This window comes from Orcinus orca, chromosome 17, assembly GCF_937001465.1.
Source record: "Orcinus orca chromosome 17, mOrcOrc1.1, whole genome shotgun sequence".
NCBI classification, from domain to species: Eukaryota; Metazoa; Chordata; class Mammalia; order Artiodactyla; family Delphinidae; genus Orcinus; species Orcinus orca.
Genome location: NC_064575.1, coordinates 57,061,688 through 57,080,560, shown reverse-complemented (window position 1 = coordinate 57,080,560; position 18,873 = coordinate 57,061,688). Strand labels below are relative to the sequence as shown.

The 18,873-nt window shown below is 35.7% G+C and overlaps 1 protein-coding gene across 7 annotated transcripts in view; it reads right to left on the bottom strand.

Annotated features, from left to right (window-relative positions):
- OXR1 (oxidation resistance 1) overlaps positions 1-18,873 on the bottom strand; it is an 874,541-nt gene that overhangs the window by 77,589 nt on the left and 778,079 nt on the right. For 6 of the 7 annotated variants that reach the window (XM_004282931.4, XM_004282933.4, XM_033411249.2 and 3 more), the window contains 2 exons: positions 6,260-6,342; positions 1,259-1,366 (listed from right to left, as the gene is read on the bottom strand). In XM_004282931.4, the coding sequence (XP_004282979.3) occupies positions 1,259-1,366; positions 6,260-6,342 (191 nt within the window). The remainder of the gene's footprint in view (positions 1-1,258; positions 1,367-6,259; positions 6,343-18,873) is intronic. The other variant, XM_049700414.1, reaches the window with a different exon arrangement.

Below are 18,873 nucleotides of genomic sequence, written 5' to 3'. Positions count from 1 at the left end.
AATGTTTCCTAGAGCAATGTTTACATACCAAAATTAGAAAGTCTAAAGCCTACTGTGCTTGGTTAAACCATAATACAGGCACACCTCGTTCTACTGTGTCACCTTATTGGACTTCACAGATATTGCGTATTTTACAAACTGAAAGATTGTGGCAACCCTGTGTCAAGCAAGTCTATCAGTGCCATTTTTCAACTGCATTTGCTCACTTCCTGTCTCTGGGTTACATTTTGGTGATTCTTCCAATATTTCAAACTTTTCATTATTATTATATTTGTTATGGTGATCTGTGATCAGTGACTGCTGCAAAAAGATTATGACTCTCTGAAAGCTCAGATGATGGTTACCATTTTTTAGCAATAAAGTACTTTTAAATTAAGGTATATACTTTTTTTTTTTTTTTTTTTTTTTTTTTGCGGTACGTGGGCCTCTCACTGTTGTGGCCTCTTCCATTGCGGACCACAGGCTCCGGACGCGCAGGCTCAGGGGCCATGGCTCACGGGCCCAGCCGCTCCGTGGCATGTGGGATCCTCCTGGACCGGGGCACGAACCCATGTCCCCTGCATCAGCAGGCGGACTCTCAACCGCTGCGCCACCAGGGAAACCCAAGGTATGTACTTTTTTTGGACATAATGCTATTGCACACTTAGCAGACTACAGTGTAGTGTAAATATAACTTTTATACACACTAGGAAACCAAATAATTCTATGACTCGCTTTATTGTGATATCTGCTTTACTGCAGTGGTCTGGAACCAAATCCACAATATTTCCAAGGCATGCCTATATATTAATAGAGTGCAATACTTTACATACATGAAAAAGTCTGAGATTGAGTTATGCTTCAACAGAACATTTTTCCAGAATCAAAGTTATTTATTTTTTTTAAAGAAGAAAGAAAGGCTAGAATATTTTTGGAAGGGGATACATATTGGTAACTGTGGTTGCTTCTGGAAAAGGAAACTGTAAGTCTGAGATAAACTACCTTTAAAAAAGTTTGAATTTTTTATCAGGTACATGTACTGCTTTGAATATTTTTTAAAGCTCTTTAAAACTATATTTGAAAAGACAACAGTTATTTTCAATATGTATTAAGAAAAATTCACATGGATATAAGTGACATTTAATTTTCTCTTCTAGAACCAATGTGATTTGTTCAAAGTGTGCATAAAATTACTCTTCTTAAATTAACCGTATTGCAATGGATACTTTCTGTCTTAAAACTGATGCTTCTAACCATCAATGCATTAAAAAAAAGATACCTGTCCAGTAACAACTGCTCGGGAGAATAACTTATTTAGCTGAACAAGTTCGTTGGGCGTTGTATCAAATTTCAGGGCTATACTATTCAAAGAATCCCTTGATTCAACCTGTTTAAGAGAAAAAAAAAATAATTTGTTAAAACAGAAAAACTAAACGATGAGGTTTAATGATCATTAATATGTCTATGGACCAATTTTACATTTGACTAATAACTGGTATTTCCATCTTTAGAGACAGGATAACTTGACAAATTTTGTGTTTGTTAGCAACTGATCTCTACCTATTATGATACAGAGTATATGCTTTATCATAATACATCACAATTACATGTAGGCCTCTACTTCAAGCAATTTCAAAATACAAAATATAATTTTCAAAACACAAACAAGTGATTTTTATTTTACAAAGATTTTAAAACAATATAAATAGTTTGTAAAACATATGTAACTTCTAGAAGCTAATTTTACTTTAGCAAAGTATGCCTGTATTAAACTTAAAGTGCTGTTTCTAATGATCTTTACATAATCTTCCATTTAAATAGATAAATTAGAAAATATATTTGAACCAAAGCTGAGGAATATGTTTTTGAATTAGTATATTTTAATGATCATATTTATAGAAATCTTAAATCATGGGAATTAATTGTCAATTATCCTGAAAGAAAGTCATTTGATCAATGTATTCCTTTAGAGTTCTCTATACATAAAGCATCTCTGTAGAGAATGATGAAGTCCAATGAAGTGGTTTTAGTGCATATGGGATTTACAATCTAGTTAGAAAATAAGAAAGACAAAAAAGGTTATATAAAGGATAAAGAGCAATTTAAGTGAAACAACAAATGCAAAAGAAGCTCTGAGCAGACAGAGCAACATATTTGCTCCAAATTGTCCAAGAAAGACTTTATGGAAAAGATTTAAAGCTATCTTGAAGAACGGGTAGGAATTTGAGAAGTAGAGAGTAGGGAAGAACATTCAAAATGAAGAGAATAGAACTGACATATTAGGAGACAGAAAAGAACAAAACACATTTGTGGGATACTATCTCTTCCTCCTAAACCATCCAGGGTACACTCATGAATTTAGGATTTTAGGAAGGTAAGTAGAGCCAAATCTCAAAAAAAGGATGAGACTGAATTAGGCACTTTGAATTAGACTGTAAAAGACTTCGAAAATCAGGAAAAGTAGATATGTATGTGGGGGTAAAAAAAAAAAAAAAACAACAATAAATATATATTTTTTCTTTAATGGTTTTGTAAAACCAAATTGATGCCAAAGACACAGACTAATAATCTAGCCCTGCTCTCTTCTTCCATGCAAACTTTCTCATCTATGAAATGAGATGGTGTGTCACCTACCTTATTGAGATAATGTATGTAAAAGCTCTCTATAAACCAATTTTACTTTGCAGAAACATCTGGAAGTTTACAAAGTTCTTATTAATTAACACACATTTCATCTTCACAATGATCCTATCAGTTGTGGTAATGAAAGTAATAAAAACACCAATATGAAGCAAGGAAGTTACATGGCCGAGTGGCATCTTAGATTAATGGCTACAGGTCTATGATTAATGACACAAGAGAATGGATGCAGAAAAACCAATGTAATACTACAGCAGCAGATCATCCTTAAGGTCATACAAATGTAAAGAAAGAGATAAAGGTATAAGATTTTCAGATAAGACTCAAGAGAAAACAGGAATGGATTGAATGAAGTTGTAATAGAGCAGTAGTTGTATTACGTCAGAGGTGCAAACATTAATGATCAACTGATGCTAAATCCAAAAATTCCAACCTGGATGAACAACAGATTGAAGGAAAATGGAAACAAGAAAATAAAGCATTAGGCAAGAATGAAGAAAAAAATTGGTGAAAGGTTTGCTATAATTTGTTAAATATGAAGTGGTGACAGGAAATGTAAGCATCTAGAAAGGCAGAAATAGAAAAAAGTTTGGGTCTTACTTCATATAGTAAAGTTCTTAAGTTCTCCAAGTTGCAGAATGTAAATGGGAAAGTGAAAAGATACAAGGAACCACTCACATTTGGAATCAACAAGAGCAGAACAACCAGTGAAAGAGGTGTAAGATACAGTCAAAATGTTAGCAAGAACAGGGCAATGAAGCATAATGATAGCAAAATGTAGTACAATTAGTTTCAAGAATAAATTGAGAAAGGAGAGTATATAATCAAAGAAATAATGGCTGATAATTTTCCAGAATTTATGAATGGCATGATTCCTTAGAGTGAAGAAACACAATAAGATAAAAATTTGTCTGAATCTAGACTTATCACAGTGGCACTATAGAACTGTAAGGACAAGAAGTAAACTTCAAAAAACAATCTAAAAAAAGAAGACTGCCTAGAAATGAACAAAAATAAAAAGGCAACAGAAGGGCATAAGATAATAGATAACTACATTCAAAGTGCTGACAGAGGGCTTCCCTGGTGGCTCAGTGGTTGAGAGTCCGCCTGCCGATGCAGGGGACACGGGTTCGTGCCCCGGTCCGGGAAGATCCCACATGCTGCAGAGCGGCTGGGCCCGTGAGCCATGGCCGCTGAGCCTGTGCATCCGGGGAAAAAAAAAAAAAAAAAAAGTGCTGACAGAAAATAACTGTTAACCTAATAATCTATAGGCAGCTCAACTACCAGGAATGAGGGTGCAATGAAGACTTTTCAGACACTGCCTGATTATCCATTCACAGATCGTCACTGAAAGATACATTAAAGAACATTGAGAAGGAAAGTAAAACAAGAAAGAAGGAACAGTGAGTGGTATGCAACAACAAAGAAAAAGCCACCAGGTTTGATAATTAGAAAATCATTAGTGACCTTAGACAAGGCTTTCGGTAGAATGGTACAGGGATATTAAATTAACTAGGAAGAAAATGGTTATGTATGGCATTTTCAAGGTCTATTTGTTGATCCTACTGAAAGTAATTTTATAGTTAAAAACTGTGCATGTATGTGCATATATAAACACATACGTAATACATATGTATGATTTTTTTTTTATGTATGATTCTAACTTTAAAGCTTCCTAAGGTCCAATGACTAATTTATACTATATTTAGGTGGTCCGAAAATACATGTAAGCTAAACCATAAATATTTTAGAATAAGTAAATGTTGAGAGTACACTGTAATATTGAAAGATTTCAAAAGAAATATAGAAAAATATATTTTTCCCAAATACAAAAATCATGTTATGTACCTTATATAAAGATATTATATGAAGATTTTACAAATTATAGTAAGAATAGAAGACAGTAATATCTTAGTTTTAGAAACACATGTGTTTCTATCTTTAGGATATGGCATCGGGAATAAACAAAGGGATAAAAAATGAAAACAAAGATCTCCTAGAGGATGTTTTATGACTTTTCTTATCAGTAACTGATTATTTCCCAAAGGTCATTTATAACATAAGAAAAAATATACAGTAATTCCTCAGTATCCCAGGGGATTTGTTCCAGGATCCCCGCAGATATCAAAATCCATGGGTGCTTAAGTCCCTTATATAAAATGGCATAGTTATTTGCATATAACCTACACACATCCTCCATATACATTAAATCATCTCTAGATTACTTATAATACCTAATACAATGTATGTAAATAGTGGCCAGTAAGGGAAATTCAAGTTTTGCTTTTTGGAACTTTCTGGAATTTTTTTTCCCCAAATATTTCTATCCATGGTTGGTTGAATCCATTGATGCAGAACCCAAGGATACAAATGGCCAAGTTTCAATTAACCTTTGCCCAAAATAATGGTTCTTAATTTAAATTTGCTACCGATAACACAAGTTTTATTGAATTACAAGAAAAAAATTGGTAAACTCCTGAATTCAAAACCAACTAAACTTGTGTAGTTCTTCAAAACCACAGGATTACATATGTAGATAACATCTTATGCCTTATGCCTACAGTCTTATGTCTTAATAAACACTAATGAATACATCAAACTACATTACTCAATATTTTACTGTCTGAATTTATATTCTCAATTTCTCAATCATGCAGAGAAGGTACAAGCACACTCGAGTTTATAATATGCTTAAGAGGAGATTCTTTTGATAGTAGTAAATATAATTCTACCTTAAATTATCTGGTTTCAAACCTTTTTAAAATACTTAAAATCTCAAATTGTCAATTATACAGTATATGAAAATAAAGTATAACTCAAGGTTTTGATAATTGGTTCAATTTTTAGAATTTATGAAAAATAATCAAGACTCAAACCAAGATTGGAAGACTTCATGATGACACAAATGTATAAATTGTTTCAACTTGCTATTTTCTTCTTAATACAGTTACAATAACATATTAGAAAAACACAAAATAACACAAAATTAAGCTCAGTTAAAATAACAGATTTTTAACATGTTAAAATTATCTAACAACATTTACATTCAATCAAAGAAGCAGCATATCACAGACTAAAGTACATTTCTCACTTCAGTTTTCCATAGTAACCAGAAATATGAAAAGCTGACTGCAAGGAAATTTGAGGGTCATTTCAAGAACATAGAAACTTAGCCATAAATCAGTGTAAATAATCTAATGTGAGAGGTTATTCTGGAAAATTAATAGCAACTTGTTTTTTCCGTATTCTATCTGCCATTTTCATTACCGTTAGCACTGCTGGGAATATAATGAAGATCACATTTCTAAAAACGTAAATATTTCCTTAAAAGTCTAACCTAATAAAAAATTATTGTACCACAGGAACTTTAACTCCAAGTAAATTATCATTTTGTTAAATTTGCTAGAATAATTATCGTTATATCACACTTAATAAAATTTTCCTTTAAGGAAAAAAAATCCTAAAATACAGTTAAGAACTGAAGTATCATTATTATTAGTAAAGCAGTTATCGAAAGTGGTGTACAGATTTTTAAAATAAGGCAATTAGGAACCTCTGTCTTATTTACAGCGTAAACAAAGAATGTCTCAAATAAGACTATCACAAAGAGATATCAGCTTTTTCAAAACAAATAACTTACAGTATATGCAGTAGTCCCTTTGGGTTTCTGAAAAGACATTCTCCTCCCATCTTTCTTGTCTAGGGTCTTCTTTTGGCCAGTGTCTGAAAAAAAAAAAGATGCAAAACTCTATTAAATTCATTTTCCTTTCACAGTAATGTCAAGGACCGCTAAATAGAGCTCACTGGGCAGATATCTACTGGATTCACCAGTAATACAGCTTGCTACGTAGGATTCTCTACTCTAAAATACAACCGAGTATCAAAATAAGTAAATGTACTTCCTTCCTGCTTGCTTTACGAACTGACCAGTATGAAACACTATTAATAACTGGAAGTCAATTCAAAACCTAACTGGAAGTCAATTCAAAACCTAAGTAACTGTCAGCTGAAAGGAAGGTATTAAAAAGTAAGTTAAGGGCCATATCTTTCAACACATCTAACCTGATTATAATAAAACTATATTTGAAGATTATTATTATTAACCAAACCAAGTCTGAAATATGTAACATTAATCTTCACAGTGTCTCTACTTCTACAATCATAGTAAAAGACAGAGTCGTCTTTTGTATTAAATTACTGAATTCCTTACATATACCATGAAGTAGATTAAGATACTCTTTCATATACAAACTTACTTTTATGCACTTCATTTCAGATAGAGTGCCAACTATTTTTCACTTGCTTATCAAGACATTTCACTTGAACACATCATTACCACCAAGTTTATGGTATCTGTTTTAGTTTAAATGTTGCACTAATGTTAATCTTCTCATCTATACTTCATGTAACAAAGATTGCACTGAACTGCTAAAATACCACTCCTATCTAAACAATTTTAAATAAAATCTCTAAAAAAAAAATCAATCTCTAAAACACTAATAAAAAACTTAAAACTGAGTAAGACAGTAAACATAGCAAAATGCTATACTCACACTCAGTTTTTATAAGATTAAAACAGTAATTTTCAAAGAAAAATTAGTTCTACCTAAGCCTAAAGAATCTAGAAAATATCTACTTCATTGCTCTCCACCTATCCAATCTTAATTGACATTTTGACCATACCACAGTTTGCTTATATGTATCTAATTAGCTCAGTTGGGTGAATGGTTCTAATGAAGCATTAACAGTAACAAAAATAATATTAATAATCAAGTCTGAATCCGAAAGAAGTCAGTTAGCTCTGCAATACTTAAAAAGGCTGTCCTAAAACCTTCCTGATCACCCAGGCTAAGCCAGATCTCTGTTACTAGTCACAGAGCATCTTTGTCTCCTTCACAGCATCTAGCACAGTTTAAAGTTTCTTTTTAAATCTCTCCCACTAAACTGTAACCTATAAAACACCGCGCTTGCTTTGTTCACAACAACTTCTCAGTGCCTAACAAAGAGCCTGACACAAGGCAAGCATCACATTTGAATGAACTAATGTTTTGAAGCTACAACTTGAACTGTACCTAGAACTGCCACAATTCTTATAGCCATTTTTTTTTTTTTTTAAGAAAAGTGGACAAAGGAAAAAAATATATATATACAGTCTGGCTGTAGAAAAAGAGGCATTTTTCTAAAGGTATGGTGAGAATGCAAAATGGTACAATTCTTAGTGAAAGACAATATTTTTGCTTATCACTATATTCTAATATTTTCTCCAATGAACAGCATATATGTGAATTTGATTTTTGTGATAAAACATTAAAACTATTTTTAAATAAATTTTTAAAATTTATTTCTGCTATTTCATAAACAGCAGGAGCCAAAAACACTTTCCTCATTTTGCAATTTAAAAGCAATGCAAAATACAATTACAGATTACTTTTAACTAGTAATATATATCCCTTCTTAATTGATTTCAGGAGTAAACGTTAGTCTACACTTATTTGTCTAACAGTAGTTTTTCAATCCGTTAAAGAGTTCATTAAACATTTAATCACAATTAAGTTTGCAACTGCACTACCATTTTCAAAAGTTCGCCATGGAGTGCAGTTCAGAGCAAAAAAACTAATAAACCAGTTTTCTGCAGTTTAGAGTTTCAAACAAATTGAAAGTATTCACTTTAATAATTTAAAATTGTAAAATATATTGTAATAATATTATAAAAATAGTTCTAAAATTATTTTAATAACCAATATTAAAACATGTATTCACAAATATAAGTACCAGAGTACAATGAAATACACTGATCATTCTTTTCTATCAATATGAAAATATAATCACAGTAATTGAGAGTTGAAAGTGATCACAGTTGTTCCATAGTCCAGTCTCTTACTTGGTAACTTTATAATACCCTCTCTTACATGGTAACTTTATAATACCCTTTTAAAGACAGTTGCCAGCAAACATGAATCTAGGTTGGGAGTATGGAAAGGAGAGGTCCAATTTTTCTTCTTTACAAAAATTATTACAGTTTAGAAATGCATAGATATTTGACAATCAAAATAACAGTTAACATTTACCAAGTGCCTAGCATATTCCAGGCACTGTTCTAAGGACTTTATATTTACTTACTGTCTTACCTAATTCATCAACCTTATAAAGTAGGTATCATTATTATCCCCATTTTACAACTGAGAAAACCAAGGCACAATTTTGGTTATCAAAATGAAGGAGTATTACTGGCATCTAATGGGTATAGGCTGTGGATACTGCTAAACATTGAGTGCTAAACAATGCACACAACAGTCCCCCCAAAAAGAACAATGTCACAAAATGTCAACACTGCTGAGGCTGAGAAACAATGCTATACACCAAGCACCTAATACAGTAGTAAGCATGACATACGGTAGGTGTTCAATAAATATCTGATAAATAAATGAATATATATGACTTTCCCTGAGATATAATTATCTGGTATATTGGAAAGAGCAGGGAGTTAGATTTTACTCCATCATTACCAGAAGCAAAATCTTAACATACGTAATCTAAAACAAGAAATTCCCATCTAGACTGCATCCTACAAGTTTTGATACATTGTATTTTAATAATTCCATCCAAAATATTTTATGGCTTTTACCCTATTTCTTCTTTTGCTATTTAGAGAATATTGTTTAATTTGCCAATCTATGACAATTTAAAATTTTTATCTTTTGGTTACTGAGTTCTAGCTTAATTGTACTGTGGTGAAAGAAAATACTCTTAAATAGTTAAAACCTATAAAATTCGTTGAAACTTGCTCTATAATCACATATAAATTTAGTAAATGCTCCATACATGCTTGAAAAGAATGTGTATTCTGTACTGTAGGGTAGTGTTATATGTGTGTTTGTGTGTATGTGTGGATATGCATACATACATACACACACTCCTATCTCCACATCCATGAGATTAAGTCTGCTGATTGTGTTGTTCAAATCTTCTACATCCATATTGGTTTGCTTCTGCATGCTTATTCTTTAAATTACTGATAGAGACTGTTAAAATCTCCCACTATGATTGTGGGTTATTCAGGTCCTCCTAAGTCTCCTTACTTTGCTTACTATATTTTGAGACCGTGATATTAGGTTCATACAAATTAAGAACTGAACACCTACTAATTGTTTTAGATTACATCTTCCCAGTATATTGAAACTTTTCTTACAATATTTTTTGCCTTAAAGTTTGACGTACTCTTTAACTATTATGTTAGTGGTCATCCCATAGATTACAGCCTAAATTACTAATTTTTCACTATCTAATATTAATTAGCACTTTTATCATCTTTCTGGATAATGTAAGGATGTTAAAAACTATGTGCCTTTACCAAGACTTATATGCAATTGTTATTACATACTTTAATTACATGTATGTGTATTTAAAAACACTGTGAGACATTATTATTTTTCTAGATAGTCAACATTCATTTAGTTTTGCCCTCATATTTACCATTTTAATTGCAGCTCTGGGTAATTTCACAGGGGATGGATTCTAAGCTGGTAGGTATTTTCCCCTGCCGTTTAGTTTCCACTGTTTCTGTTGAGAAATCAACTGTCAATCTTATTGCTACATCATTGACTATTTGTTCTGATTGCTTTTAAGATTTTTCATCTTTAGTGAGATTTGTATTGATTCCATTAGGGGTCTTTACGGATGCTTGAATCTGTGAATTAAAGTATTTCATCAGTCTTGGAGTTTTCAGCCATTCTCTCATTAAATAATACTTTTGCCCCCCTTTTTTCATTTGGGGGACTCAAATATACACACATTATAACTTCTAATTAAATCTTTTTTTTTCTTTTTTGGCTATGTTGGGTCTTCATTGCTGGGCATGGGCTTTCTCCAGTTGTGGCAAGCAGGGGCTACTCTCCGTTGTGGTGCGCAGGCTTCTCATTGAGGTGGCTTCTCTCGTTGCGGAGTGACATGTAGGCTCAGTACCTGCAGCACGCGGGCCCTAGAGCAACCGGGCTTCAGTAATTGCGGCGCATGAGCTCAGCAGTTGTGGTGCATGGGCTCTAGGGCGTGCGGGCTTCAGTAGTTGTGGCGTGCAGGCTCAGCAGTTGTGATGCGTGGGCTCAGTAGTTGTGGCTCATGGGCTCTAGAGCAGAGGCTCAGTAGTTGTGGCACACGGGCTTAGTTGCTCCGTGGCATGTGGGATCTTCCCAGACAGGGATTGAACCCATGTCCCCTTCATTGGCAGGCAGATTCTTAACCACTGTGCCACCAGGGAAGTCCCAACAACTTCTAATTATATTTTGTATTAAGCTTACCCCCTCCTTTATTTTCTTTTTTTTGTCCCTCTCTCTTTATTCTGGATATTTTCTTCTGACCTATCTTTCAATTCACTAATTCTCTCTTCTGTGATGGCTAATTTGCTGTTAACTTCATCCACAAAGATCCTAATTAAGACCTTTAGATTGCATTAATCTAAAAAATTGGATTACATTTTTCAATTCTAGAATATCCATTTTTCTTTTTTATAGTTTGTACCTCTACAAAACTCTTAATTAGCTCAAAATTCTCAACACAGCTATTTTAAATCTGATAACTACAAGATACAGAGTTCCTGTGGATCTGTTTCTATTTTCTTGTTTTTTTTTGCTATCTTGTCAGGTGCCTAATTATATTTTATATACCGGATACTAAATTTGAAAAATGGTCTATAGACAGAATTTGACACAAAGAAAGCTGTATTTCTCCAAAAAAGATGTTTGCTTCTGCCAAATACTTGAGGACACTAGCAATACCAGATCTTATTAATGCAGTTACAGGAATGATAATTAAAGCTGAGCTACCATCCTATGAGAGCCTAGCCACTTCAGTTTTTCTGTATCCTAAGGTACAGCATTTTGGGGTCTTAAGTGAGAGGAGTTCACCCCTCTCCTGTGGTGGGTCTTGTCCTGTCCCTGTCTCCTTGTACCCAACAGGCCACCAAAAGCACCTCTTCATCTCTCAGCTGCTGCTTCTGGAATCAACACAACCCCCAGGGGAAAAAAAGCAATCCCAAATTGGAGCTGCTCCTCCTTGGGCCTCTGTCAGCACTCAGATCCTAATCTAGTCATATCAGTTAGCATTCTAATACCCTCAATAAAATGTGTTTTGTTTTCACTCAGCTATTTATTTATTTATAATTGAAGTATAGTTGATTTACAATATTGTGTTAGTTTCTGATATACAGGAAAGTGATTTAGTTATACATATATATACATATTCATTTTTATATTCTTTTCCATTGTGGTTTATTACAGGATATTGAATATAGTTCCTGTGCTATACAGTAGGACCTTGTTTATCTATTTTATATATAGTAGTTTATGCCTGCTAATCCCAAACTCCTACTTTGTCCCTCCCGCACCTCCCTTACCCTTTGGTAACCATACATTTGTTTTCTAAGCCTATGAGTCTGCCTCTGTTTTGTATATAAGTTCATTTGTATATTTTAGATCCCACATATAAGCAATATCATATGGTATTTGTCTTTCTCTTTCTGACTTTAGTTCACTTAGTATCATAATCTCTAGGTCCATCCAAGTTGCTGCAAATGCCATTATTTCATTCTTTTTTATGGCTGAGTAGTATTTTATTGGGCATATATACCACATCTTCATCCATTCATCTGTCGATAGGCATTTAGGTTGCTTCCATGTCTTGGCTATTGTAAACAGTGCTGCGGTGAACACTGGGTTGCATGTATCTTTCAAAACTAGAGTTTTCACCAGATATATGCCCAGGAGTCAGATTGCTGGATCATACAACAACTCTATTTTTAGTTTACTAAGGAAACTTCATACTGTTTTCCACAGTGGCTGCACCAATTTACATTCCCACCAACAGCATAGGAGAGTTCCCTTTTCTCAACATCCTTTCCAGGATTTGTTATTTGTAGACTTTTTAATGACTGGCCCAGCTTTTTAAATTGTTCTCAGCAGGACAATCTGAATTACCTAGCTTGCTATTACCAGACAGAGAAGTCCCAAAAGATTTTTAAGTAGAGAACTGAGAAAGCAGTATCAGACTTTAAATTAAAAATCATGTTGGTAATAGAATGGGAAAGGCAAACTGGAAGAAGCAAGGCAGAAAACCAACAATGAAAACTGTATGAGGTTTAAAATATGAAAAAACACCTAGTATAACTGAATATTGTAATTTTGGTAGTAGCTACTGATAAAAAGTTTGATGATTTAAAAATACTGACATAGACCTTCAAGATGGCGGAAGAGTAAGACGTGGTGATCACCTTCCTCTGCACAAATACATCAGAAATACACCTACATGTGGAACAATTCCTACAGAACACCTACTGAACGCTGGCAGAAGACCTCAGACTTCCCAAAGGAAAGAAACTCGCACGTACCTGGAAAAGGCAAAAAAAAGAGAAAAAACAGAGACAAAAGAACAGGGACAGGACCTGCACCTCGGGGAGGGAGCTGTGAAGGAGGAAAAGTTTCCACACACTAGGAAGCCCCTTCACTGGCGGAGATGGGGGGGGTGGGGGGGGGAAGAAGCTTCGGAGCCACGGAGGAGAGGAGAGCACAGCAACAGGGGTGCAGAGGGCAAAACAAAGAGATTAACGCACAAAGGGTCAGTGACAACCAGCACTCACCAGCCCAAGAGGCTTGTCTGCTCACCTGCCGGGGCAGGAGGGGGCTGGGAGCTGAGGCTCGGGCTTCGGTTGGATCCCAGGGAGAGGACTGGGGTTGGCTGCGTGAACACAGCCTGAAGGGGGCTAGTGTGCCACAGCTAGCTGGGAGGGAGTCTGGGAAAAAGTCTGGACCTGCCTAAGAGGCAAGAGACCATTGTTTCGGGGTGCACAAGGAGAGGGGATTCAGAGCACCACCTAAACGAGCTCCAGAGATGGGCGGGAGCCACGGCTATCAGTGTGGACACCAGAGACGGGCATGAGACGCTAAGGCTGCTGCTGCAGCCACCAAGAAGCCTGTGTGCGAGCACAGGTCACTATCCACACATCCCCTCCTGGAAGCCTGTGCAGCCCGCCACTGCCAGGGTCCCGTGATCCAGGGACAACTTCCCTGGGAGAACACACGGCGTGCCTCAGGCTGGTGCAATGTCATGTTGGCCTCTGCCGCCGCAGGCTCGCCCCGCACTCCGTACCCCTCCCTCCCCCCCAGCCTGAGTGAGCCAGAGCCCCCGAATCAGCGGCTCCTTTAACCCCGTCCGGTCTGAGCAAAGAATAGACACCCTCAGGCGACCTACACACAGAGGCAGGGCGAAATCCAAAGCTGAACCACAGGAGCTGTGCGAACAAAGAAGAGAAAGGGAAATCTCTCCATGCAGCCTCAGGAGCAGCGAACTAAATCTCCACAATCAACCTGATGTACCCTGCATCTGTGGAATACCTGAATAGACAATGAATCATCCCAAAATTGAGGCGGTGGACTTTGGGAGCAACGATAAATATATATTGTTTTCCTTTTTCTCTTTTTGTGACTGTGTATGTGTATGCTTCTTTGTGTGATTCTGTCTGTATAGCTTTGCTTTTATCATTTGTCCTAGGGTTCTGTCTGTCCGTTTTTTGGGGGGTTTTTTAGTATAGTTTTTAGCTCTTGTTATTATTGGTGGATTTGTTTTTTAGTTTGGTTGCTCTCTTCTTTCTTTTTTTTTCTTTATTACATTTTAATTTTTTATTTTTAATAATTATTTTATATTTTTTATTCGAATAACTTTTTCTTTTCTCTTTCTTCCATGTTTTTTTTTCTCTCTCTCTCCCCCCCCCTTTTTCTTCTGAGCCATGCAGCTGATAGGGTCTTGGTGCTCTGGCTGGGTGTCAGGCCTGTGCCTCTGAGGTGGGAGAGCTGAGTTCAGGACATTGGTCCACCAGACACCTCCCGGCTCCACGTAATATCAAATGGTGAAAGCTCTCCCAGAGATCTCCATCTCAACGTGAAGACCCAGCTCCACTCAACGACCAGCAAGCTACAGTGCTGGACACCGTACGCCAAACAACTAGCAAGACAGGAACACAACTCCACCCATTAGAAGAGAGGCTGCCTAAAATCGTATTTTCGCAGACACCCCAAAACACACCACCAGACGCAGGCCTGCCCACCAGAAAGACAAGATGCAGCCTCATCCACCTGAACACAGGCACCAGTCCCATCCAGCAGGAAGCCTACACAACCCACTGAACCAACCTTACCCACTGGGGGCAGACACCAAAAATAACGGGAACTACGAACTTGCAGGCTGCAAAAAGGAGACCCCAAACACAGTAAGTTAATCAAAACGAGAAGACGGAGAAACACACAGCAGATGAAGGAGCAAGGTAAAAACCCACCAGACCAAACAAATGAAGAGGAAATAGGCAGTCTACCTGAAAAAGAATTAAGCATAAGGATAGTAAAGATGATCCAAAATCTTGGAAATAGAATGGAGAAAAATACAAGAAACACTGAACAAGTACTTAGAAGAAATAAAGAGCAAACAAACAATGAAGAACCACACAATAAATGAAATTAAAAATTCTCTAGAAGGAATCAATAGCAGAATAACTGAGGCAGAAGAACAGAAAAGTGAACTGGAAGATAAAATAATGGAAATAACTACTGCAGAACAGAATAAACAAAAAAGAATTAAAAAGAATTGAGCACAGTCTCAGACACATCTGGGACAACATTAAACGCACCAACATTCGAATTATAGGGGTCCCAGAAGAAGAAGAGAAAAAGAAAGGGACTGAGAAAATATTTGAAGAGATTATAGGGAAAACTTCCCTAACATAGGAAAGGAAAGAGTCAATCAAGTCCAGGAAGCACAGAGAGTCCCGTACAGGATAAATCCAAGGAGAAACACGCCAAGACACATACTAATCAAACTATCAAAAATTAAATACAGAGAACAAATATTAAAAGCAACAAAGGAAAAACAACAAATAACATACAAGGGAATCCCCATAAGGTTAACAGCTGATCTTTCAGCAGAAACTGCAAGCCAGAAGGGAGTGACAGGACATATTTAAAGTGATGAAAGGAAAAAACCTACAACCAAGACTACTCTACCCAGCCAGGATCTCATTCAGATTCGATGGAGAAATTAAAACCTTTACAGACAAGCAAAAGCTAAGAAAATTCAACACCACCAAACCAGTTTTACAACAAATGCTAAAGCAACTTCTCTCGGCAGGAAACACAAGAGAAGGAAAAGACCTACAATAACAAACCCAAAACAATTAAGAAAATGGTAATAGGAACATACATATCGATAACTACCTTAAATGTAAATGGATTAAATGCTCCAACCAAAAGACATAGACTGGCTGAATGGATATAAAAACAAGACCCATATATATGTTGTCTACAAGAGACCCACTTCAGACCTAGGGACACATACAGACTGAAAGTGAAGGGGATGGAAAAAGATATTCCATGCAAATGGAAATCAAAAGAAAGCTGGAGTAGCAATTCTCATATCAGACAAAATAGACTTTAAAACAAAGACTATGACATGAGACAAAGAAGGACATTACATAATGATCAAGGGATCAATCCAAGAAGAAGATATAACAATTGTAAATATTTATGCACCCAATATAGGAGCACCTCAATACATAAGGCAAATACTAACAGCCATTAAAGGGGAAATCAACAGTAACACAATCATAGTAAGGCACTTTTAACACCCCACTTTCACCAAAGGACACATCATCCAAAATGAAAATAAATAAGGAAGCACAAGCTTTAAATGATACATTAAATAAGATGGAACTTAACTGATAAAGGACATTCCACCCAAAATCAACAGAATACACTTTTGGCTCATGGAACATTCTCCAGGACAGACCACATCCCGGGTCAGAAATCAAGCCTTGGTAAATTTAAGAAAACAGAAATCGTATCAAGTATCTTTTCCGGCCACAACGCTATGAGACTAGATGTCAATTACAGGAAAAAAATCTGTGAAAAATACGAACACATGGAGGCTATACAATACATTACTTAATAACCAAGAGGTCACTGAAGAAATCAAAGAGGAAATCAAAAAATGCCTAGGAACAAATGACAATGAAAACACGACCCAAAATCTATGTGATGCAGCAAAAGCAGTTCTAAGAGGGAAGTCTATAGCAATACAATCCTATGTCAAGAAACAAGAAAAATCTCACATAAACAACCTAACCTTACACCTAAAGCAATTAGAGAAAGAAGAACAAAAAACCTTCCAAAGTTAGCAGAAGGAAAGAAATTATAAAGATCAGATCAGAAATAAATGAAAAAGAAATGAAGGAAACAATAGCAAAAATCAATAAAACTAAAAGCTGGTTCTTTGACAAGATAAACAAAATTGATAAACCTTTAGCCAGACTCATCAAGAAAAAAAGGTAGAAGACTCGAATCAATAGAATTAGAAATGAAAAAGGAGAAGTAACAACTGACACTGCAGAAACACAAAGGATTATGAGAGATTACTACAAGCAACTCTATGCCAATAAAATGGACAACCTGGAAGAAATGGACAAATTCTTAGAAAGGTATAACCTTCCAAGACTGAACCAGGAAGGAATAGAAAACATAAACAGACCAATCACGAGCACTGAAGTTGAGAATGAGATTAAAAATCTTCCAACAAACAAAAGCCCAGAACCAGACGGCTTCACAGGTGAGTTCTATCAAACATTTAGAGAAGAGCTAACACCTATCCTTCTCAAACTCTTCCAGAATATAGCAGAGGGAGGAACACTCCCAAACTCATTCTACGAGGCCACCATCACCCTGATACCAAAACCAGACAAAGATGTCACAAAAAAAGAAAACTACAGGCCAATTATCACTGATGAACATCGATGCAAAAATCCTCAACAAAATACTAGGAAACAGAATCCAACAGCACATTTAAAGGATCATACACCATGATCAAGTGGGGTTTATCACAGGAATGCACGGATTCCTCAGTATACGCAATTCAATCAATGTAATACACCATATTAACAAATTGAAGGATAAAAACCATATGACCATCTCAACAGATGCAGAAAAAACTTCTGACAAAATTCAACACCCATTTATGATAAAAACCCTCCAGAAAGTAGGCACAGAGGGAGCTTACCTCAACATAATAAAGGCCATATATGATAAACCCACAGCCAACATCATTCTCAATGCTGAAAAACTGAAATCATTTTCACTAAGATCAGGAACAAGACAAGGTTGCCCACTCTCACCACTCTTATTCAATACAGTTTTGGAGGTTTTAGCCACAGCAATCAGAGAAGAAAAAGAAATAAAAGGAATCCAACTTGGAAAAGAAGATGTAAAGCTGTCACTGTTTGCAGATGACATGACACTATACATAAAGAATCCTAAAGACTCTACCGGAAAACTCTAGAGCTAATCAATGAATTTGCTAAAGGAGCAGGATTCAAAATGAATGCACAGAAATCTCTTGCATTCCTATACACTAATGATGAAAAATCTGAAACAGAAATTAAGGAAACACTCCCACTTACCACTGCAACAAAAAGAATAAAATACCTAGGAATAAACCTACCTAAAGAGATAAAAGACCTGTATGCAGAAAACTATAAGACACTGATGAAAGAAATTAAAGATGATACAAACAGATGGAGAGATATACCATGTTCTTGGATTGGAAGAATCCACATTGTAAAAATGACTATAGTACCCAAAGCAATATACAGATTCAATTCAATTCCTATCAAACTACCACTGGCATTTTTCACAGAACTAGAACAAAGTATTTCACAGTTTGTATGGAAACACAAAAGACCCCGAATAGCCAAAGCAATCTTGAGAAAGAAAAACAGAGCTGGAGGAATCAAGCTCCCAGACTTCAGAGTATACTACAAAGCTACAGTAATCAAGACAGTATGTTACTGGCACAAAAACAGAAATATAGATCAATGGAACACGATAGAAACCCCAGAGATAAGCCCAACACACACACATGGTCACCTTATTTTTGATAAAGGAGGCAAGAATATATAATGGAGAAAAGACAGCCTCTTCAATAAGTGGTGCTGGGAAAACTGGACAGCTACATGTAAAAGAATGAAATTAGAACACTCCCTAACACCATACACAAAAATAAACTCAGAATGGATTAAACACCTAAATGTAAGGCCAGACACTATAAAACTCACAGAGGAAAACATAGGCAGAACACTTTATGACATAAATCACAGCAGGATCCTTTTTGACCCACCTCCTAGAGAAATGGAAATAGAAACACAAATAAACAAATGGGACCTAATGAAAC